We start from the raw sequence: 24,174 nt of genomic DNA, 5'->3' as shown, positions 1-24,174 counted from the left end.
CGGTCTGCCTCAGGTCTATTTCATCCCATCAGAGATTCATGATCAACCGAAAAATATGTTTACACTCAATGTGTTGGCTGACTGGCCCTCTCAGTGAAGAGACGTTGACAGGCAATGGAAACGCTCCAAATGTCGGATCTTGCACATTTAATATTCCCATCACTTAAATGCTGCTGCTAGTAAAGGTGAAGCTAACTTTAACTAGTTTATATACTTAATAATTAGGCTATATATACACTTCAGTATAATAAATTATAATTTCTTAGTTGATACATATTTAGCATTAAGAATCTGAATTTGCAAAGTAGTAACTAATTCTGACAAATACATTTTGTGAATTAAAAGTACAATATTTTCCTCTGAGATGTAGTGGACTAGAAGTATAAAGTTACATAACATGGAAATACTCAAGTAAAGTACAAGAACCTTAAAATTGCACTCAAGTACAGTACTTGAGATAACATACAAAAGTTTCTTCCACCCAGCATAGTCTCACAAACTCCTGTGGGAAAACACTGCATGCCCATTAAGCCCACAAGAATATGAAGACCAAAAGCCTCACTTAAGTGATGGATGAGCTGATTTGTTCCATAAGACGTAAGGTCCTTAGTGGTCTTGAGCAAAAGAGCCACATGAACCATAACAACTGTAGACCTCTTGAGATGATGGGGAATGCTTGTTTAGGCCATCTTTCAAAAAGGATAGTATTTGCACCAATATGGTGCCAGTTGTACAACATGGCACAAAGGACTAAATACCATAAAAATGTTTATGCCACAGGTGCATTTTGCGTCTATAGACTCCCTGTTATTAGACAAAGTGTAGAGAGAAGAGAAAAGTGAAACAGCATGGGTATGAAATGTGGGGCTTTGATTTATGTCCTTATTCATTTGCTGCCATTGGTGCAGCTGTGAAATAAGGAGAATATAGTCAGTGAGCCAAATCATACTTAAGAATGACGTAACTGAAAATATTGTGGGTATAAATGATTTCTTTCCACCTCTTATACATGATAAACAGTATATTTGTGGATGTTGGTTAAAATGTGCAAAGGAGTGGTCTACATACATTTATTTTCCAAATGTTAATTACAAAAAATGGTGTAGTTAAAAGGATGAGGCAATCCGTTTTATAATAAAGAATGTTATGACAATTCGCTTGTGAATGGAGGCGTTGATAACACCAGCGCTGCCTTGGCCTCACAGATGTGCGGATTGTTAATATTACTCAGAGTCTTTGAATTTCACAGAACGGTTTGGTCTCAAACAGCCATCAGGAGTGAATCAGACTGGTTGTAGTTACAAGCTACTATCACTAAAAATAAGAAAAGATAAGAACAAAGAGTTTTGTAAGTCCAGACAGTCTAGAAGCCAGCAACATAATCTCTGTGGTTTTACTTTCCACAATTCACTAAAATGTCACTTTGTATGAACTGACCTAACACTTCCCTCCCACTGAGGAGGCTGCTGTAGTTTCACACAACTAAACACTCATTGATCCAATAAAGGAAAGAAAAAGAACCACGGCTACATCACCCGGCTATACTTGGCCCTCAGCTTCTAAAACAGCTGCTTTTGTGTATTTGCTTAATGATGCAGCGCTAAGCAATTAAACGGATAAAAACAGAAAATGAAGAAAAATAATAAAATGAACAACTGAGCTTAATACATTTGTCAGTTCATAAGCTAAATGAAAAGGACTTCTAGCATAGCTGCTTTTACTAGCTCAGATTTTATTAGACTGAACCAAATAAAACTTCAAACGCAAGTTAAGAAAGAGTATAAAACAAAAACATTACTGCAATGGCTACAGCTACATTTTATTGACCCCTAAATAGTGAAAGAAGAGAAGGTGACCAAGACGATCGAGTCCCTCTGTCTCCATTCAACGCACCATTAACAGCGTTGCCTAAATGTACAATAAGGAGGGGAAACGGAAAATACTAGGCTCTATTGATTTGAACCAATAAATAGCCTCAATAGATTCCTGTACATCGATATACTGTAGTGGCATGTTCTCCACTAGTCCGTTTGGAATTAAAAGCTCTACAGGATAAGCAAGATCACAAATGGCAATCATTGGGAGATCTCGATCATCTTTCAATTTCACCTTTGGGGCTACTTTATTCGATTTTGGTAGTCTGCTGATGCCTTCAATCCAGACCAGACCGTAAAACCCTCAGAGACAAATTTGTGATTTTGGGCATTCGGTATGTTAATTATAGTATGAACCGGGCCATCAAAAGTTCAAGCTTCTTTGTGCTGACTACAGCAGCTTGAAGCACAATTTGGGAGGAAACTTTGCAGTGGCTTTTTCAAATCGTTTAATCTAAAGCCTTCTCAACCCTTTCAAAGTAAAAAGATAAGCTAATTACCTTCAACAACCGGCAAAATGGAAGAACTCGGATGGAGAGAAGAAATCCATATCCAGCATTTGTTTAGTTTGAAAGGGCAGTGAAGCAATGACATATGCATTTCAAGCCCAACTTAAACATCCTCATAATGTGTAATGGATTTAAAAACCTCACACAATGAACTGAACTACTTGAAAACTCAAAGAGGTGAGAAGAGAAACTATAATTAAAACAGATTACATGTAACGCTTGCAAGCACACTCGGCCTGCTGTGGACATTTAAATGTATTCTTTTGGACACGAATAACCATTTCCTACACCACGACAATGAACCCTTCAGCGGTGTACAGTGCTCCTGTAATTTATTGGTCATACGAGCCAATTTAGAAATATTTACTTAAAAGGTTACAAAAATGCTCCAGGCTTTTACTTGACTGGTTAATGGACTGTATGCTTATATGTGCATGCCTCACACGTATAATGGTGAGTGACAGAGGCTGATACAGCTGCAACCTAATAACTCCCTCTGCCCTGGGAAGTAACACACACATTGAGAGGTAGGCAAAAAAAAAAAAAAAAAAAGCCGGAATAAAGCTTAGCTAAACAAATTATAGGTCGATTTTGACACATGAAATATGATTGTTCCAGTTACTAATGCACTCGAACTGTAAGAGAGCAGATCTCATGAGCTTGCTTCCTGTCGGTTACAACCAGTCACCCAAATACATTGTGAAAGTACCTGGACAATGTTGTGTTGACAAAGCAAAGAGGCTGCACGGCTTTTAGAATTACATTTAAAAACAAAGAGAGAAGCCCTGCAAGTATCAACGGATCTATTTTCAACAGATCTATTTTTTTTAAATCATGACAATTTGCTAATTTCGAAAAGAACATATTACTAATAAAAGTGTCACAACAACAATACGTGCGGATTGCTAGAGCAGTTTGAAAGTGTAGATCCGTCAACTAAGGAGTCAGCAAGGTTGGTTATCATTGAAAAATGTGCCCGTGCGTCATGCATTTGATGTGGTGTGAGCTGAAGTCAGCACACTGCTAGCAGCCCACCTTTAGCTGTACCTTGTATCATGAACAAAATATACATATCAAGAAACTGTGGCGGTGGGCTGGGTGATTTTTCACAGTAAATCACACCGGGTCAGCTTAAAGCGATCAAAACTTAAGACATGCACTCCGCCTTTTTCTGACATTAGAGCTCCAGTAGAAACTCCTGGGACTGAACACACTAAAGACGTTTGAAATGGGTGAACAAAAAGGAGCCCGTATAGGAATTACCGTCGAATGAGGTATTAGCACCATAAGCACAGTAGGAGGCATGTTTCCACTGAAGCATTTGTTCTATGGCCGACTCTTTCCTGGGAGACCTCAGGGTACACAGATCTATGTGGGGAGCTATTGGCAGTATTTCACACATTTCCCTGAGAAGAATCATCATCTGGTTACTGTAAACTCCAGGGATATTTTATTACAACATCTTTTAACATTTTGCATCGGCTTTTAAAAGCTAAACGTTGAGAACACGTTGGCAGAAAGATCAGGAGGAAACACAAACGGGGTCTAAATTTCAAAAGTGATCATCAGAAAGAAAATGTGATGGGTGTTTAAATGACTTCCCCCGAGTTTAATGAGCTCACGCTGGATGAAGTAAAAACCGCTATGGGGGTACAAGTACAATTTCCAAGCACCTTACAACACAGAGGGCTTCTTCCAACACACCACTACTACATCCACACCACCACCACTGCTCGCTTCAGATGGAGGAGAGAACAGAAAGTGACAAATATAAACAGTGGGACGGCTGTGTTGAGGGAAATTACCTCCCAGAACCTCTGGCACGCTGCCAGCACCAAGACATTCATCTGTTTTATACAGAGTCCGACTCACAAGCTAGAGAGAGGGGAGGGAGGAGTGAGAGAGCGAACGAGACGGGAGAGTGCGCGGGCGGCTCGCAGGGCTGTGAACGACATGCAGCGAGCGGGAATGGGAGAGAGACGGAGGAGCCACAACATCTGAAAGTTTTAAACCAATGATCGCGGTCGGTGATGCGAAGCAAGACTGGGGGTTCCTCCAACATGTGGAAGAAAAACAAATTCCACATCATGGACTGCTTCAGACAGAGACAGATTTAGGTTGTACCGCTGAGAGAGGGCTTTCTCCGTCACGTTTATATTTTGGGGAGGGAGGAAATGTAACGGCGAGATAGGGGACCTTAAAAAAGATATTAAAGTGAGAAGGCTACGGAGATTGAAATGCATCGGGCCTCAAGCTGCTCTGTTCTCCTAGAACTAAATATTGCTTCAGTGTTTATGAAAGTGAACAAGTAGCGGCTCGGAAAAATACTCAAGGAGTTACTGGACATCGTCAAGGATTTAAATGAACATCAGACGTTACCCTCAGGAGCAGGTAAGAAACCAAGCAAAAGCATCTTAATGCTAATTGACAGTGTTGTCTTTTAATTCTTGATCAAGTTTGATTCTTTGTCAACGCTTCCAGGGCCAGTCGTGTGCACGCCTGTGTAGACTTGATGAGTACAGAGTGATGCAAGCCGTGTACCTTGAATTTAAAGCTTCATGGAGATTTTTCATTTCCGTTTTTATACATAAAAAGACTTCAATATCTCACGTTATTGTAGTAGTTTTATAAAAACAATGATTGCATTATTTTTGTACTTATCGTGTGTATGTATAGAATCATGTTTCTATAGACATTTAAAGAATCTGTTCTTTAGTTAAAAAAGAAACAGAAATTGCAAAAAGCATTGAGGAATTTTTCCGTATATTTTCTAACTTGTTTCCAAATATTGAAAAAGGAGTGCGGCGGCCATTACTGTTACCACATTATGGTAAAGACCCTCCTTCTCTCATCTTATATTTGTTTCTCATTATACCATTATTCAGACAAATCAAAGCGAGCGGGCAACACGGTATTGCTGTTCCTTTAACAAACCTGTTTGTTCTTTTAAGTGGCACAGTGGACGACAAGAGCATCAACTCCCTGGGAAAGTGAGGACCCCCGCTAGCATCTCACCGCGGAAGTACTAATCGTGTCGGGATTATTGCCAGCATTGGAGTTTGAAGTGGAAACCTGTTTTTTGTTTTTTTAAATATTCCCTCCAAACAGTGGATCCTCTACTGCTTTTGAGCTACTTCTTTTGGTTCGTCCGGTGCAACAGGGATGAAGCATCCTGTGCATTGACCCCGAGTCGTCGCGCCCCACACTGCGTCCTTGCCTGAGGGACACAGTGACCATGCTGACCGAGTGTCCAACACCAGAAGGATCAGAGCCCCGACCCGCGCTAAGGCCCGCTGTGCCCTCTGCAGCACCATGTCTCAAGCAGTCGCCGCTGCGCTCGAGGCGAACGGCTCACGGTCTGGAGGAGACGCCGAGGTTACGCTGAAATGGGCCGCCCTGCTCATCGTCATGGTCATAGTCCCCACTATCGGAGGGAACATCCTGGTCATTCTCGCCGTGTCACTTGAAAGAAAGCTGCAGAACGCCACCAACTACTTTCTAATGTCGCTCGCTGTGGCTGATCTGTTGGTGGGACTCCTCGTGATGCCCGTTGCCCTCCTCACTGTTCTCTACGGTAAGCTAAGAACGGGAAAACCCGTTTTATCTTAAAAAATAGCAATAAATACTTGACTCCACCTAAAAAAACATCTCTCCGATACATTTCTTGGCAACATTCTAATGAAATGATAAATGACATTACCCTCAAAGACCTATAAACACCCATAAACCATTACTAGAAAAGGACAGCAATGATTTAAAGTGTGTGTGAAGAGCGTCTGTGGGGTGACATTTTACAAAGAAAGTCCCCCATGTCATTGAAAATGTGTATTTAACTTTTCTACAAAAGGAAAACAGGCAAGCATACTTGCGGGTAGCGAGGGAGGATAAAAATAGTTTGTGAGCAACAATAGATACAATCTTGACTATCGCTAAACAAATTATTCTAGATGAAATATAACGAGAGATAACGGAAAATAAACATGCTACTTCCTCTGGCAGTGCTTTGGTGGCCGTCGCACAGCACTACTGGTCTGTGTGATCATTACCCATAGAAATAAAAACGGTTTTATTTTAATTCCTGTGACAGTGCTGCGTAAATACAGCTGCAATGGAACCGGTTCAGACTTCTATTCTCTACGCATTAACTCAACTGCAAAACACTGCGCAATGGCTCCCCATTAATTCAACAGATCATAATGAAGTCTCTCACACAGATGGGAGTGGAGGATAGCGTGATCTGTGGTCTAAAAGAAAAATCATGTTTTGCATGAGAACTGTTGCTCTGAAAGGCCTTCACAAGTCTGCTCACAAGTGCTGCTTTCATCTCTCCCTGATGCAGACGCACCATGAATAAGGACCATGCGGTTCGTCTACTATTGCATCTCTACTTGTAATAAATCCGTCTACATGCGGTCCACATTGGGATCAAATGATTTATCTCACGCCCTGATGAAAAAAAAAAACCCTAATCCTTAGGTTGAGAATAAGTGCAGTAAAGGTGTTAAAAGCATTCATGCACGCCATATTAATTATACATTTGTTCTACCTCTCCGTTCTGTGCTGCTGTATGTTTATATGGCAATGAGTTTTGGTTCATTAAATACAAGCCAGAAATAATAACACCACAGCGTACAGAATGGTTTCAGCAGACAGTCATCTATGGAGAAAAAACAGCCAATACACAGACTGAATACAAAATAATTAAATAACCACAGATGAGTTTAGTAAACCAACAACAACAAAGCAATAGAATTAATTCCTATCCACTGACCACGACCTTGTGTAATCAGAGATCTAATACCCTCTGTGAAACAATCTTACATTTTCACAAGGAACCTTTTTCCTGACTGTATGTTCACATAAACACAATGTAAAAACATGAAAACCTAGCGCTGGGCCCATTGCAGAGGGCTAACCAAAAGGTTACCGATTTAAAGTTTCTAAATCCAATTAAACAAATAAAAATGTCACTCTTGTATAGCTACTCGGACCTTACAAGTTACACTGTTTATTGAATTCGGCATTGGGACTAAACACATCTCGAAGTATATCTTTGGTACGTGTTTTGTCAATGAATCAGCCTTCCAGATGAAAGCTAATCAAAATGACTCAGAATATCCACTTGCGAGTAGAAAGTGGTGCAAGGAAAGGAAGGGGAGGTTGGCATACCAAAAGATAATTATGCAAAGGAATATTTCCGACAATGTCAATGTGTCACAGGACAAATGCCAGAACAATTACTTGCCAATTGTATGCCTGGAAGTGAAAATAAACACTACTGTTGAGCATAGTCTGCGGCCCATCTACATGAAGAGCCTTTAGCTCCGTAAACAGTCAGTGAACCCTCATTTTTCCAGTAAAGTCATTCCTCACAGAGATAAACAAACACCAATCTTTTGCATGAGTGCTACTTCTAATCCCACGCCGTTGTGGTACATCTCCCATAACTGGTGCTGTGCAGGACCAAATTATTTTTGGAATGAAACTATCCCACACAAGTACATCGTAGAGACTCAACCACAGATAAGTGATGTGCAAATAAAAAGAATGACAGCGTATTGTGGAGCGTGATGAACTAATTTGCTTCTCATCTTCTCTTTAGACTCTGACTGGCCTCTTCCGGAGCCCCTCTGCCCCATTTGGCTTTTCCTCGATGTGCTCTTTTCCACCGCATCCATCATGCACCTATGCGCCATTTCACTGGATCGCTACATTGCCATCAAGAAGCCAATCCAACACAGCCAGTACAAATCGAGAGCCAAAGCGATGGTGAAGATTGCCCTGGTGTGGCTCATATCGATTTGTAAGCATAACAACTCAGATTTCCCTCAACTTCTACAACTCTGCAGGAGTCTTTACTTTGATTAGTCATTTCTCAGGAACAGTCGGATTTCTTGGCAGACCTGATTAAAAGACAAAGAAATATTTGCCAGATGCAATAAAAGTAGATACGGTATAAAACAGCAATCTGCCAGCTGCAGTGTTTATGTGAAGGAGGTGGGGTGGTTGAGGGGATGGGACCGTATTCTCACACTGTATCAGTAACAGTGAATGAAGCCAGCCTTTAGGGGACAACCCAGTCAAAATTCATGAGCAACTGGAGTTTGTCCAGAGGGCAATGTGCCTTGTGCATCCAAAGCAAATGAAATGTGTCCCTCGGTGAAAAAGTGCTTTGTTTTAAGAATGGGAATCGTAGCTTCTGTCCATTATGTTTAACGCTAGAGTGTAAAAATATGGCCGAATTCACTGAGGCATCACTGCTCAATGTTTAGCACTCGGTCCACTCAAAGCACTCGGTTTGGCTGATGGATTTCATTTAATTTGAGCTTCATTTAACGACCAAAGCCAGAAGATCAGACGGAACTCAACTACAGTCAGAGTAAAAACTATTCTACTGTTGCTTGTATTAGGAAGGATCATAGCGAGCCATGGATGATTAGTTTACTTGGTGTTTAAAATGCAAAAGGAAATCCTCCAATCAGAACATGCCTGGTTATTCCAAAAACTGTCCTTTAATTAAACATGAATCTTTTGTTTATTTCTACGACTACCATCATACACGTAGAATTAGACTTTAACACAGGAATGTTTTTCCCTCAGATGAAAACACTTCTGTAATTATTGTTGAAAAAAATCAAAAGCAAAACAATTCATCATTACCACCAAAAAATAGATCATCAATATTTGGAAATACTAACAGTTCTTCTCATTTTCCAGGTATTGCCATCCCAATTCCGATTAAGGGGCTTAAGAACCACCATCTTCCCAACAACGTCACCTTCAACAGTAACCACACATGCATGCTGAAAACAGACACCTTCCACGAGTTCATCATGTTTGGCTCCTTGGCGGCATTCTTCATCCCGCTGACCATCATGATGGTCATCTACCTGCTTACGGTCCAGGTGTTGCGCAAAAAGGTGTATTTGCTCAGGTCAAAGGTGACTCAGCGCTTTAGCTACCCGACGGTCTCCACGGTCTTTCAAAGGGAACAGGCTGAGAGTCCACCTCAAGCAGAGCAACTTCACAATCTGGACAGCAGACTTCCCAGGATGCAAGAAAAGAGATACGCGGACGCAACAAACTCTCCCACGAGAGACGAAATATCCTTTCGGAGAATGTCGACAATTGGCAAGAAGTCAATGCAGACTCTAAGTAATGAGCAGCGCGCCTCAAAGGTGCTCGGCATCGTCTTCCTCCTGTTCGTAGTCATGTGGTGCCCCTTTTTCATCACCAATATCACCTCTGTGCTATGCACCAGCTGCGATGTTCGTGTAATAGCCCGCCTCATGGAGATCTTTGTTTGGGTGGGTTATGTGTCATCCGGCATCAACCCGTTGGTCTACACCCTATTCAACAAAACCTTCAGGCAAGCGTTCACGCGTTACATGACCTGCAATTACAAAACCTCTGCTAGTCATGGTCCAGGAAGGCACCCGAGGGCATCAAACGCGGATCGGACCCTTACACGGATTTCATTCAGATCCTCCGTGGCAGAAAACTCTAAACTGTTCATGAAGCGGGGAATGAAGAACGGCATGGTTAGCTACCAAAGTCCACTGAGGAGCCGGCAAGCACCCGTACAGTCCTCCAGCGGTGTTTTGCTAGACACAATGCTTCTGACTGAATATGAAGGCCGTAAGCAGGAAGAACATGTTAGCTGTGTATAGAAATACCACACAATTGAATAAAAAAGGGAGCACTTTAAAATGGATCATATTCACGGTCTGACCTTTTTTTTTTATCTCTTTAAAAGATGAAGCCCCACAACTAACATTACACATGCATGATTCTGGATCTGCTGTTACTCTCAATTTGATTGACAAATAGTTTAACGCCAGTGCTCACTGTCAACTAAAAGAAAAGGCAATATTATCAATTATGATCATTTCAGAAACACACATGTCATGCATAAGTCAAACTCTACTGTTATATATGTGAATTTATGGTCAAAACATGTCTCACTGGGCCTTTAAGACGGGCCACATGAATAATGTGAATTCTCAAAGATGGCGCACAGCGTACCAGAAGAGAGTTTGAGTTTTCAAACGATATGAAACCGTGTGATGACCTGTAACAGGTACACTAGAACACAGGAGTACGTCCTCGTCTATGAAAAATCAAAAGTCGACAAACTTCTGGCCGCCAGACAAACATGTTAGGAATGAAGACATAATGATAACCTTTAAATTCTCTGTGCAGACACACAATGTATTCCTATGCTGATCCTTTCTCGTTGGGCTATTTGAATATGCTGTTAACCATCTCAGACCACATGCTTATATATATATATATTTTTTGTTAAGACAAACCTAACTCTACCTTTCAAATCTTTTCTGCAGCAGACACATAAAATACATTGCACTCTTGACATTATACTTATTGTATCTGCTGGACCTCTGAGGAGCACTCTTGTATGTGTATTGCAGGCTGATGTTTTGACATGTTAGAAGTTTTCCAAATAAAAGACTGTAAATATTAAAGAACTAAATCCAGAGGAAATATAAACCTCAATGTGTTCAACAAGATATTTTCTGTGTTGCTGTTCTGAAAGAAACAAATTGTTTTCCTTTTACTGTCGATATCTACATTATTATGCTTCTTTATTTCAACAGTACGTTTTTCTTTTTTTAAGATCAGCAAATAGTAAATACCAGAATACTCATAACTCAGAAAACTGTGGAACAGTGTACTTAGCATTACATTCACAGTCCCTTTATGCTTAACAGCAGCCGTTTGGTAAACCAGAATATGGAGGACATCCAAATAAATAATAGTTTAAACAACATAAAAGAAACAAGAGTTAATAAAATATAGAGATTTGGATAACGCTCCACCAGCTTGGTATGAGAGTTTGGAGTGCGTCACTGCTTTATTATTACCTCGACCGACCCAGTCTCATTGTTAACGAACGTCCCTTTGTAAGAAAAGAGACTTAAGACAAAAGAACTTAAAGCGGACGTTTGTGTGCATGTCGGGGGAGTGGAGGGAGTTCTCCTTCAGCCATTAGGAAGTTGGAGAACTGATTTGTTCTGGTTGAGAAGTCTTTCTAAACACAGCGAAGATTTACACAAAGTTTATCTAGCGGCCAATTGATCACGCAGAATATCACATAGCCTTGTTTGGGCTTAAAATGTACACCCTGATATTTGGGCATTGGCTGGGCGCTCTGGTAAATCAGTATAAATAGCTCGGGAAGAGAATGTGTGAGTGACAGTACGTCCAGCTTCCTCTGACACGGGAATACCTTCCATGAATAGCAGGGAGTCATTGTAAATCCCACACAACAGTGCCATCTTAATTCTCCCGTCACACCAGAGACACGGTGTTAATATTCAACTACATCTCATCAGCAGTACCAAAACTAAAGAAGAGCCCGACAGAAGCAAGAATAATGAAAAACAAATGCTTCATTTTTTTTAAATACTACAAGGGGATTGCAATGGTTCACAAAAAAGCAGTACTGTGTCTCCAATTTGCACAATGTTACTTCAAAAGAGAAAGTCCTCTGATGGATGTGAGGAAAAGAGTGTTTAGAGCTCAAGTAAATAAGTCCGGTCCTTACCTGAACAAGATGAAGCCAATGGACTCGACGGCAGCCCTTCGGACATCATCGTTCACGTCACTCACCTTAAGTAAGAGAATGAAAGAACTCAAGTAACCAAAGAGGATACTGAGACTCATCAAATCCTGCAATTAACTAGCTCACTTTAACAATGTAGCGCCCTTTCAGTTCACGGCATGAAGAAATACGCTCCTCTATCACACCATCTAATAACTTCAGCTTGTATAAGGTGCCACCTACAGGACAACAAGTTGTCCACACCCCAGAAGTTTGTTGCATTTGCACTGAAAGGAAAACCCCCGATGTGCTATGTTAAAGCTGAATCACAATAGAGCCTAGTATGGATTATATAAACAATCCTAATCACCATATTAATCTAATTTGAATCAAGCTGCCAGCCACAGTTATGCAGCCCTGGCTTTTGGCATCGCTTCACAGCCAAAATGATAAACCCGTCTTCAACTCTTGTGAAATAATTTGTTGTTTAGAGGGCCAGAAACAGAAACACTTACTGCGACATGTAGCAGGCGTCGGATGGCCTTGTTGTTACCGGAGCCGCAGTAGGCCATGCCCACTGTGTACATTCCGGAGCGCCGCAGGATGGGGTCCTATGGGGACAGTGAAGGAAAGCAGAGCTCTGAGACTTTGTGGATGGAGTCACAACTACGATCAACAAAGTTTGAGTCATTACGCACATCTAGCCGGTATAGAAGGATTCTTGGCACAGCGTTAAGAGGAAGAGCCTCGCGTGTGTGTGTGTGTGTGACGTGACATGAAATACTCACATAACCCGGGGCTATAGGGGTACATACAGGACTCAATACATCAAACAGTGGAACTAAACATTGCTTAGGAAGGTTTTATGAAGAGCAATGATCTAGTAAGAACGATCTTTTTCATACATTCCTCATATCCTTCTCTCTCTGGATTTATCAAGCTTGTGTCATTATATGCATAAACTGCACCAATGCCACAAAAACAATCTTTATTGTTGGGAAATAAAACAACTGATTCCATGGTGTATGTGTTTTTGTAGCTGCTGTAAATTTAAAAGTAAAAGTTTATTGTATTACCAGCTGAATTCCACTGTGCATCCCTGTGTTGCATTAGGACAATAAATGATCCTTGATCCCCGACGTGCTTTCTGGTGGCTTGTCGGCCTTACCTTGTCTCTACAGAGGCTTTCAATGAGGGTATCCGCCTCCTCCATGCGTCCGTACATGACCATAGCAATTCCCACAGCCAGACCGCGCAAGATCTTCTCGTGCTGCGTCTCCTGAGCGTAGCCCACCATGTCCTCAATGGCCTGGGCTGACTTGGAGCCCAGCATGACCAGACCCAGGGCCAGGCCTGCAGCTTCACCTGAGGGGTTACACGATATTGTCAGCATGGCTTGTTGTTTTTATCCTTTAGCTCATCAACATGTTTCGTAGTGTACACAACTAAATGTTATTTAACAGTACTGCATATCAGAGACATTGGTCGATTAACATTCATACCGTAGTAGAAACCTTTTCTCTATATTTGTTTTGCCAAATCGGAATAATAATACTAAAGATTTTTGTCTTTTTGGTTGAAAGGATTATGTTTAGTAAGCAGAGCGGTCAGGACCAAAAACTGGTTTGCCCCCTTCCTGCATTTCAGAAATGCATTTTGTCCGAGGCTGACGCACCAGTAACAGCATCATCCTGGTACAGGTTGGACTTGAGAAGGTCGTAAACATCCTGTCTGGCTGTTCCCAACGCTGCCAAGCCAAGACCGAGGGCGCCACCATGACGGACAATCTGTGAAACAGAAGAAGAAAAGCAGACCATGAGAGGTGGAACACTGAAACATAAATTAAGCGCTTGAAACAGTGACGTAAACTAGCGGCTGGTCTCTGCTACAAACTTCCAGCTGAGGCTTTTTGATTCTAAAGCATGATACTTTTCAGAGTCAAAATGTCTCATTTGATGACTCAAAAAACATGTTTCCCCTCTTTCAGCAATCATTTTGTTCGTAACATTCTCGTATATAATTGAAAAAGAACCGGCATTCAAAGTAAACGTCGAAAACACTAACATCATTGCTGGCGTTCTTGAGCTGATTGAGCAGGTAGTCAATGATGTCTCCACCATGGTTGGCATGAATGAGTCCCAGAGCATACAAGCCTCCTCCCTCCTGGTAAGCCGAGCCGGGGGAGGTGTCTTTGGGCAAGTAGGTCGCCATTAACTGGAGAGCCTCCTTCTCGTGGCCCTGAAAAACACAGCATGTTATGTTCAAATTTAAATCTGGAATGGAATTCAGCACGTTTTTTTTTAATTTGCTGTAGATTAGCGACATAGCTTTACCTTGTGGATGACACCCAGACTTGCTGTGGCTGTGAACTTTGCCCAGTTGGTGGCTCTTGCAAGCCATTCCAAATTTTCTCTACACGGTCAAACAAAATCATTGGTCAAATGACACTTTGAGTACGTTTCTCTATATCTATATGTGCAATCTATGAAATATACAGTTCAGTTCTGCTAGCACAATCACCTGAGGAACTGGTCACTTGTTGTTCCCGTGTGCATGAAGGAGTTGGCTATTACTGTGGCTGTGTGACACACCGAATTTCGAACTGCATCCTGGAGTGACGGAGAAAAAAAAAAAAAAGACATAAAAAGTCAGGAGGAAGCTGTAGTTTGTCGGACTATTTAAACAAACATTCGTCTTGTTGCTAGCCCACATTACCTTTGTGTTTTTGAGGATCATTAGATCTGTGTTGTTATTTCGGATTAGGAACTGCAAGTGCAGCTCGATGGCCATCTCCCCGCTAAGGATTTTGATCATCTTGGCATTCTGGTCTTTGGGCTCATCTTTCTACAGTAACACAGAGAAGCAATACGATGAGTCGTCAACCAAACCAAACCAAAGTTGCTCTATTTAGACACAGAAAAGTTACCGGCAGCAACTGGTATGAAAAGAGTGCTACAGCACAAAACGATCCAAAGAACGTACCGTTTCTACTGGCTTTCCAGCAGGGGAGCTGCCCGCCTTGTCATCTGTCTCCATTGCATCACTGTAACACACACAAACAAAATAATTGAATCATTTGATCATAAGTAAAGTAGATTCGACTCAAATGAGCCGGTGTACAGTTTCATTCAAACTCTCGTGTTGACTTCTTTAGTTAGGTACAAAGAAAAGGTATAAAACAGATACACACTAAAGAAACAAAGCTTGTAGGGCATCTAAATATTCTGACTCTCTGAATCTGAACTTGCGTATTGAACCCCCCCCTACTGGTAAGTTCAATGTTACACACAGTGCCTTAGGACTTGCAGACTGAGATTAATCTTTTCCTGCCATGCTTATAAATGCTGAAGTTTTGGTTACTCTCCTAGCAACTCATAGCCTCAAAGAAAGCCTAAACAGATTGTCTAGAGAGAGCTTAAATCAAAACCGTTAGCTGTGAAAAATCCCTAAGCCTTTGTGAACATGTCACCGTGCTTCAGCCCTGGTATTAGTGTGTCCTTGTTGTGTTTCCATGCCCACCTGTCTTTGTCTGGTGTGGGCACAGTGCCCGTATTTGTGGAGCCGGGGACTGAAGGGATAGGTGTTCCAACTGTGTGCAAGTTCTGGATGACGGAGGAGAGGAACTGCTGGCTGGCGCTCTCGTACAGATCAAAGCAGATCTGATAGGCCATCAGCAGGTTGTCCTCCTTCACTAGCTTCTCCAGGATGTCACTCACAGCCTGCGGGTCATCCAGGAAGATCAGGCACTAGAGAGGGGAGGGGAAAAGGTGATTAGAGAGGGATTAGCTTCAGACTCCCCTTTTTGGAAAATCTAATTCCATGAAAGTAGAGAAATGCATTTAATCAGTATAAAATATTGCTTCCAATTGGAGCACATCAATAGCTGTCGGTATGACTCAGCGCTAATGCTGGTAAACTTAAGCAAAGATATAAGATGCCACCTTGAGTATAAAGCTGAACTCATGCTAAACTACACTTGGTCGCAGATTTATTAGGAATAATTCCAGGACTGCTTTATTAGACTGCATTAGTTTTAGCTCGGTGGACAACTCAGTGTACATTATAGGAGCATCAGCAGAGTAAAACAAACCCACATTAAACATTACAAGCAATGAAAGTATTACATTATTTTAAAAGTAGAAAGCGTAATAGAACATGTTAGAATGTCCAGACAACTTATTAGGGCTGAATGACCAAAAATAAAAATAGTTACTAATTTAAAAAACACAAAGAAACTGTGTTCTGAAAGCATCTTTACAAATCAGGGTTTGTATTGGATTAACTCAGTCAATCAAAGATCTTATACTAAATAGTGATTGAACAGAAACTATTCATCACATTAGTTACCAATCGTTTTATGTAAACATCACACTGAGAAGTTGGTCAGAGAAATGATGCATTATGTGCATTTGAGGATCTGATTGTTACCTGACAGACATTGATGAAATCAGGCTTCTCCAAGTTCATGTAGAGCTTGACGAGCACCCGCAGCACCTCGTTGCGGAACTTCTTGTTCTGCATCAGGGACATGCAAACCTTCAGGCTGTAGGCAAGGAGGCCACTCACATCACTCTGCATGACAAGAGAAGCAAAACAAAAATCATTAACCTGTTTCATGAAAAGGAAGAAATAACAATGTACAATCAACAGCAGTGATCAAAATCACCGTCCTGTACTGTGAAATATGTCGATGTCGCTATGACAAACATTTACTGTAATTGAATAAAGTGATTCTCATTATCTCCATCAAAGTTTTGGGGCATTTTCATGCAAAGTCTGCTAGACTCTTGGACAAGACTTAAGGCTATCCTGGTGAGCGTTAAAGCTAACAGTAGAGTATTCCTAAACTATCTCAAATCAGCTGTGAGGGACTTACTGATTCCAAGATGGTCTTCTCAAACATGTCAAGTCGCCTGGTCTCCAGGGCGATGCCAATGGCCTGCTTGTACTTGTGATCGTCGAGGCAACGCAGGAACATTTTGTTGACAATGCCCTCAAGGCGGGGGTCAATGCTTTTCTTCTCCTCATCCTCTGGCATCTCTGCATTCCCCACCCGCAGCTTGGTGTAGTGGTCGATGCATTTGGCTAAAAAACAGAGGGCCTCCATTTTACTTCCGAATTAAATGAAGCAGTTAAAGTCAAAATCTTATTCCATGTCATTAATTGGCTTTTCCTACCAGAAAGCTGGAGGTTTTTTTCCCCCGTTTATGTTATTTACTTCACACTGCCTTTAGTATGAGGGTTACAGCAGTAGCCAAACAACAGAAATGTCACATCATCACTAAAGAGGCAGTTAAGTGAATGATCATGCGTTTCTGTTTGATTACTCACCAATGATGGTCTCCACATATTCTGAATCATCTGTGACTTTGAAGAGATCTCCAGCACCGAGAGCATAGTTCAGAGACTCCTCAAAGGCTCCGAGGTGGTAGAAAACCTTAGAGGCCACCAGGGCAGCAAACGATCTGCTCCGAAACGTCTCATCCTCATACAGGACCTCGCTGGGAGAAGACAACAGATGGTTACACAACGCCGAAAATCTTGACCAAAGAGAGATCTTTTTGCATTAACTATTAAGTCACTTCTAAATTGTATTTCTCTGTCCCACAGAGCAGTTTTTACCAGCAAACCAGATCAAGAAGGAAAACAAAAAACAAATCACGAAGGACGCCGAGATCTGCTTCATGAGCACTGAAAGAATATTCAGTAAACTACTGGTGACTATGAGGCACATTGCACCCTGTGCGTTCAGTGTGTCAAGAGAGATTTCTAGATCTTTCTCCCAACTAAAGACGTAGAAAGAATAAAACTAAAGAGTTGAAGTTATTGCTGCCTGATGTAACATTCTTATGTCAGATAGGGTTATAGTGTCCATTGCTTATCAATAGTAATACTTACATTTTATCTACAGATCCTGAAATCTCAGCCCAGAAGTCATTCACAATGGCATCTAGCTTCTGCAGCGCAAACTCCTGCAATTCGAAAAAGAGATGTTGCTGTGTTAACCCTTTTCTTCCTGACCCATCATGCATTGGAAGTATTTATTAGCCATGATGCAGTATGTGCCTCCTTTTAGGTACATAGAGAGCAAGATGCCACACTCCAAACATCTAAAGAAACCTCCAGAAGCCACTCTTTAATCTGATATACCGTACATTAATACATTTAAATTAGTTTGAGAGCGTTATTAATGGCTCTGTGAGTGTCCTCCCATGGAAAGCCAGTGTCCTAAAATGTGTGCTTTTACAAACAAGTAAAAAACACACTCGCAAGTAATCTCTTCTGTTTGACATGATATGACCTGACGTTACATCATCTCTGTATGGGAGGTTGCCATCTTCAGGCACTCTCAAACCAGAGCTTACCTTGAGTTGTGGCTCCTCCTCATCAAGGAGGGAAATAATTCCAGCTAGAAAAGGAGAGAAACAAAAACTATTAGCACATTATTAGGTTCAAATACAGTATGTGTCCATAATCATAAGAAGTCAGGATTTGATCAAAAGTGTATTATAATAGTATAATAATTCTTGGAGAATTATTTTGAAGATGAAAAATGTTCCTGTATATAAAAACATTACTATCTTATCAAGGCTGAAGAGCTAAGATCCTGTATAGTGCAATGCTACTGATGACTTGACTGTTAGCATCGACGTTACGATAACTTATTGCAAATTACTGTATTTAACACAGCCTTGCAGTAATCAAAACCGTCGCCTAGATTTAGCAAAGTCACATTTCAAGGTGTTCTTCCTTCCTGATGGTGGGTTTATAAGCTATCGCCGGTTAACGACTGACTGACAACTGCTACATTAGCCGTGTGACTCAGCTAAATCAATGGCGGCTAGCTACAGTTGCAGCTAGCAAAATAAAAGCACTTTCTACGACTTACCGGCAGATGTTATCATGATTGGCTCTTTATTCCCTCCTCAGCCCCACGATCCTTGTTCAACAGTGGAATTCCGTGCGATTTTTCGGAGAAATAATGAAAAGAAAAGATTTCTCGTATCTGAAAATTCACAACAGTGGGGACAATCGCAGACTCCACTACCTTCTTTTTGTCCAATGCCGCAAGTCCCCTTCCAGAGGACCTCAGTGTTGGCTGGCCTCTTTTACGCCTGATTAAAACGCAGATATATAGAATGATCCATTGTATCCCCCTGGGTCTGATCAATACGTAGGACTCCAAGGATATAGAATACTATCTTACAATTGTCCATTGCACTTATGGAAAACAATTATGGAGATATAGTAGTTGAAAATATTTGATTTATGGACTGGCTTTTTCAAAGGGGGTCTATCAGTTGGCTCTTTGGCACGGACGTCTGTGGAGATGACTGTTGTATGGGAATTATAATGAATGTGATGGAGACGCTTCTGCGAGTGATGCCTCACTACATGCTGTATTTAGACGATAGACAGATCTTGTTTGGGGAAGTGGCCATACAATCAACATAGTAGAAGAAGTAGGTGGTCCATCGTGATTCTACGTTCTCTTTATACATGGATCCATGACCTACATCCAAGATAGGTTTACAGAAATCAAAGGTACAATGTGGCTGTCATTTCATTAATAATAAATACATATATGACAGTACAGTGTTAATTAAGGAATTGATACTGAGTTTTCAACCAAATTTCCACACACTTTGTCTAAAATAATTGACAGTGAATGTCCATTTAAAGAGAGCTGCACACTCACAAAAGCTTATATGTGTTTATTTACAAATGAATAATCTACATAAATACATAAAAAGTGAAAAGTAGTTTCATCCACTTCTATTGCAGATAATGCTTTTGTTATCAGCACTCATCTAAGGCACATCATTCTAATAAATGAACATTAAAAAGGAGAAAAGATTCACAGTACTTCATCATCGCTGGATTGACCTCCTGAGGCACCTCAGCGGGAAAAAGAAGCTGCTTGGTCTCTATTAATGAAGACTCACTTAAGACCCTTATTATGACCTGTTAATGTTGTGCTTTGGTGATGTATATTCCAAATAACACTCAATAAGCCTTTTGAAACCACTGGAGTTCTAAGAACCAGTTGGCAATCCAGCCCTGTTCTATGCATCATATTAATGGAGTAGGCCTACTTTTGCCATAAGCTGTTGCTTTAAACTAGCCATACTGTGGTTTCAACATGTACTAAAATAACATACAAATATCTCTGTAGGCCTCAAAAGTGGTGTTAAATGATGCAATACAGTTCATATGATTGAATAACAAGTTACTTGAGTCAGCCGATACATACACATTTTAGCATTGTGCATCAGAGACGATGTGTAAATCAGCAGGACAGATTTGACTTTATATTTTGACAACAATCATGATAGCTCAGCAGTGGGATTATTGAGCACTATGAAGAAACACTGTAACATGTAGTAAGGCTCTATAGCACCACGAGGCTAACTCTTTCTTCACAGTTAAAACAGGATTGTCTGCAGGCCAGGTGTCATGACATCAGCTGTCTCCTCCAGCTGACTCTCCACTCACATGAGGTCCAGCAGACAACGAACTGATTTTCAGAGGGATGCCTTCCTCTTTACTTCCAGTGTCACCTGAAAAACAAACATGAAAACATTGTTACTGAAATCTATATGATACAATTTGCCTGCAGTGGAAGTTTAAGTATATATATATATGACAGCAAAAATATTTCTTAAATTTCTGAAAAAGGTTAGACAGTGTTTTACTGAAATGCAAAATACTTTAGTTTTGTTGATCCTCACTGCATAAAATCGGATTCAAAGACAAGCCCATAAATGTGCTAATGTCTTTGGTTAGCTGTTGGCAACGTGACAGACTGGCAACCTGTAGGCATGCCTTTTGCCCATGTAGTGCTTTGGGTTAGGCTACAGTCCACTGCATCCCTGAACTAAGTTAGTGTATAAATTGGATGAAGAAAAGACGAGTTGAAAGAATCCTGTGGAAATGGAAATGTCTTTATAGCTCAGAACTTTGGAACGATAATGCTACCTCTTTGCCTGCCGGTTGAGGAGTTGGTGATCTGGCCTCTTCTCTGAGCCCAGAACAAACATTGGAATGGCCAGAGAAGCGGGTTCCTTCTATCCCCGGTATTATCTGAAAGGCAATAATGGGCGTTTAACAATTTGGCAGCTTATCTAAGGGTCTGATTATTTCATGAATGCTCCTTTTGTTCCCGGGCCTTTGCAGCCATGCCTGGGAAGAAAAATGTGAATCTCGTGGATTGACCTACATAGTGGAGTGCACTAACACAAATCACTACAGTGTTTGCCAACTATTCTCACACTGCAGTGCTCATTACTGCGCGTACAATGATCTTATCATAGGTAAATGCGCCTACTATAATATTAATACCTATCATATTCATTTAGTCACTTCTATGTTTATTCTAATTGAATCGGTAGTAATTATGTAAATGAGTTGTAGGCTTGTTATATATCTGTACAGTAGTCTTCCCTTTAATGTGCTTTTAAACGAGTCAAAATCTGTAGTTCTTAATTTTGGCAATCTAATATGTTATGCATCATCAAATCTGCATGGTGGCCTGGTTAAACACACCACGGTGGCCTGGTTAAACACGCCACGGTTCAAACTCCAAGTTGACAGATCTACACATGCTGACGTGTGCTTGAGCAAACGAGATAAAAAAAAAAAAGAGTTACATTATTGTAAAGCCTACTCTTGCAGGAGGCATATATTCTCTGCAGTGGATTGATACGCGTAAAACACAAAAGAACGTGGATGATGTATGTGATTACACCTGCTGTTTGAGAGGAGGATATAACTTTGCAGGCGTTTTTCTTGATGCTGAGCATTTTGGCCTCTGTCTTCGGGATGAAACTGCCGACCCATACAGTCTCTGGTGACTGTTTGTGGAACACTGAGCGGATCAGGCGCTCCAGCAGTTGAGCACACTGGTGCGTCTCGGCGCTCTCCTGTCTAGTGCGTATTAATCCAATCAGAGCGGGTCGGGCGTTTCTGGCACGTTTCGTGCGTGCCTTTACGTCCTTCAGTGTCTCTTTTAAGCACAGTTCGTTGGATTGTTTGCTGATAAATGTCTGTCTGAAGATGAATATGATGATAGGAGAGTCTATGGTTCGCTTTAGGCTGTAGATGTTCGCCCTCCTTGTTGCTGTTCTCTGAGCGTTGCCAACGCGCGTTGGCTTCTTCACCTTGTCCCTGTCCTCTTCCTCTTCCCCCGGACAGGCTCTCAAATCCAAATCCTTGGGCCTCACTATTAAAGGCATTTCATTGCTTTTAACCGTCTCTGGCTTGCCGCAAACGGGGTCCACACTGGCAGTCTCTCCGTGACCGTTTAACGGAGAGGTTTGGGTCTGTGCTTTGCTGTTCGCCGGGCTGCTGTTGGCGAACATTTCGCTGATGAACTCCTGCAATATTCCAGCGTCATCCCCGTCGACCTCTTTACTTGTACAGGAATCACTCACCAAATAAATCCGCTCTTTGCCTCCGATCAAAGCTATAATCTTCTGAAACTCCCTCTCCTCCTCTGGCAGCGTGGACTCCAGGAAGGCTGCCATCCTTGCGCGAAGACGTCTGCGCGGATCCGTTTTATTTACCACGAGCTGTCAAGCCAGTCACTTCCCTCCTAAGGACAACTTCCTCACGGTCACCAGTGAGGAGGGCGGGCATTAAGACTCAGCGTCGATGTCTATTGGCTGGTCCATTTGATGGGCGGGGCCAACAGTCGTGACTGTACATACAACATCGGCTTGTGCCAAGATAATTAAGTTAAACTTGATTGGATGACTAAACTAAATGTAAAACTTTGTTTGAAAAGTTGTTTCCAACCAAATGTCTAACATGTAGGCGTTTCTTTTTCAAATATAGAAAGTACAAATGTTTTCTCTAGTAATCACTTATTTACAAGTGAGACAGAAAAAGTCCAAATTGGAAATCCGCCCCTTCTGAGAGAGTTAGTAAAGACTCACCAAAGCCCCAAACCACCGAAACACAACTGAACAAATCAACCGAATTCTCCAGGAGGACTAAAGGAACATTTTGCTCATAGCATAAGACAAATGGGAGAACTGAGAACTATAGCCGATAAAGAGTGGAAGCAGAGCTTCAAAGTTATGTTCCTGTAAGATCACCCCATTGGCAGGAGTATGCTTGGAAGATGAATATGACACTTTGAAACACCATCGACCATATCCGAGTATACACAAGTCCAGTTGCTCAAGGGAATGTGGGGAAAATAATGCTGACCACACCCGTATTCTTTACATACAGATACAAAGCTAGCTCGTCATATATTTCACACACAATAAAATAGATATTCAGGAAAGCGGGATACCTGGAAAAACAGAATATACTCATAGCAACGAGCCACAAAAGCCTACAAAATATTAATTATATCTTTTCTGGATCCTTTTTTAATGAAACATTAAACGTATACTTCTCTTATGAAGCATCACACCCTAGACTGCTTGTTTGTTTATGTTTGGGTGACAGAAAACAAAAAGTAAAAAGGTCAAAAATTAACACAATCACACATTAAAAAGTATGTCGAATATCAACAAAAAACTTTAATGGATGACTAAACTAAACACAAAAGTTAAACTCACATTAAACATCATACAACAACAAAGAAGAAAAAAAAAATGTTCTCATAAATAATCCAAGAGATTGTGGGATAGATTTTAGATGATGAAATCAGCGTGCGGAGGTCACTCTCTTTATTCCCACTATTCTCATTGAAAAGAGTCCTGCCTTCCTTCCAATGTTGTAGATTCCTGGCTTTTCATAGAACAGAGGAAACAAAGAGAGAACAGTCATAAGCACTAACTTCAACATGTACAATTAGCAGTCAACTTTGACTTCTTTGTCAAATCAAAAATGCCTTTCACCCGTAAACCCCCACTACACCAGCAGGCTGAGTTCTTGAGACTCTAATCCTTTAATCCACCCATGTCTTTAATTACAATCTGCTGTTTGTCTGATCATGAATTGAAATTCAATGACTTCAAAATAAAACGACTTCATCTACTCAGTCTGTGTGGGATTGACTCATTACTCATTGACTCATTACTTGTGAATAAATGATGAAACCATAAAATCTGATCAAAGCCGACACAGAGGTTTGGGCCTTTGGCCTTTAGACTTGCTGAACTTTGGTTAGCTGGGCGTTGTGTTTGCTGTTTGGCTTTTCTGTAAACAGTAACTCATGTCATTAGCCTACAGTCCAACTGACTGACAGGGGTTACTGCTTCGCTTCTTCAAC

At 41.2% G+C, this 24,174-nt stretch overlaps 3 protein-coding genes across 3 annotated transcripts in view; 1 reads left to right on the top strand and 2 right to left on the bottom strand.

The window, feature by feature from the left end:
* The window catches only part of psmd1 (proteasome 26S subunit, non-ATPase 1), a 32,201-nt gene extending 13,199 nt beyond the window's left edge, over positions 1 to 19,002 (bottom strand). Inside the window, exons 1-16 of the mRNA XM_079157729.1 lie at positions 18,835 to 19,002; positions 18,311 to 18,354; positions 17,844 to 17,917; positions 17,277 to 17,446; positions 16,822 to 17,030; positions 16,374 to 16,517; positions 15,465 to 15,691; positions 14,928 to 14,988; positions 14,661 to 14,789; positions 14,466 to 14,554; positions 14,279 to 14,357; positions 14,010 to 14,183; positions 13,621 to 13,732; positions 13,114 to 13,310; positions 12,461 to 12,556; positions 11,949 to 12,013 (exon numbers count right to left, since the gene is read on the bottom strand). Of these exons, the coding sequence (XP_079013855.1) occupies positions 11,949 to 12,013; positions 12,461 to 12,556; positions 13,114 to 13,310; positions 13,621 to 13,732; positions 14,010 to 14,183; positions 14,279 to 14,357; positions 14,466 to 14,554; positions 14,661 to 14,789; positions 14,928 to 14,988; positions 15,465 to 15,691; positions 16,374 to 16,517; positions 16,822 to 17,030; positions 17,277 to 17,446; positions 17,844 to 17,917; positions 18,311 to 18,354; positions 18,835 to 18,850 (1,886 nt within the window). The 5' untranslated portion in view covers positions 18,851 to 19,002. The remainder of the gene's footprint in view (positions 1 to 11,948; positions 12,014 to 12,460; positions 12,557 to 13,113; positions 13,311 to 13,620; positions 13,733 to 14,009; positions 14,184 to 14,278; positions 14,358 to 14,465; positions 14,555 to 14,660; positions 14,790 to 14,927; positions 14,989 to 15,464; positions 15,692 to 16,373; positions 16,518 to 16,821; positions 17,031 to 17,276; positions 17,447 to 17,843; positions 17,918 to 18,310; positions 18,355 to 18,834) is intronic.
* htr2b (5-hydroxytryptamine (serotonin) receptor 2B, G protein-coupled) lies at positions 5,696 to 10,053 on the top strand (the record flags this gene model as incomplete). The annotated part of the gene is made up of 3 exons (XM_079157551.1): positions 5,696 to 5,957; positions 7,986 to 8,186; positions 9,101 to 10,053. The coding sequence occupies 3 exons, from the start codon at positions 5,696 to 5,698 to the stop codon at positions 10,051 to 10,053; spliced, it is 1,416 nt and encodes a 471-aa protein (XP_079013677.1).
* Positions 19,003 to 19,645: 643 nt separating the features above from the next.
* Positions 19,646 to 22,496, bottom strand: LOC306694484 (uncharacterized protein). The gene is made up of 3 exons (XM_079157364.1): positions 21,694 to 22,496; positions 20,925 to 21,029; positions 19,646 to 20,506 (listed from the first exon to the last, which is right to left on the bottom strand). Exons 1-3 carry the CDS (start codon positions 22,469 to 22,471, stop codon positions 20,409 to 20,411), a joined length of 981 nt encoding a protein of 326 aa, XP_079013490.1. The 5' UTR covers positions 22,472 to 22,496; the 3' UTR covers positions 19,646 to 20,408.
* Positions 22,497 to 24,174: the final 1,678 nt, after the last annotated feature.

Source organism: Pholis gunnellus (assembly GCF_910591455.1).
Source record: "Pholis gunnellus genome assembly, chromosome: 4".
Taxonomy (NCBI): Eukaryota; Metazoa; Chordata; class Actinopteri; order Perciformes; family Pholidae; genus Pholis; species Pholis gunnellus.
The sequence above is the reverse complement of the archived record's forward strand: the minus strand, read 5'-3'. Positions and strand labels throughout refer to the sequence as shown.

Bases quoted from the DNA above. Each gene is read 5' to 3' on its own strand.
- LOC306694484 (XM_079157364.1), bottom strand. From the start codon at position 22,471: ATGGCAGCCTTCCTGGAGTCCACGCTGCCAGAGGAGGAGAGGGAGTTT. The intron at 21,030-21,693 runs GTGTAATCACAT...ATTGCCTTTCAG, and splicing joins ATCCTCCTCTCAAACAGCAG to ATAATACCGGGGATAGAAGG. The intron at 20,507-20,924 runs GTAGCATTATCG...TTTGTTTTTCAG, and splicing joins CTCAACCGGCAGGCAAAGAG to GTGACACTGGAAGTAAAGAG.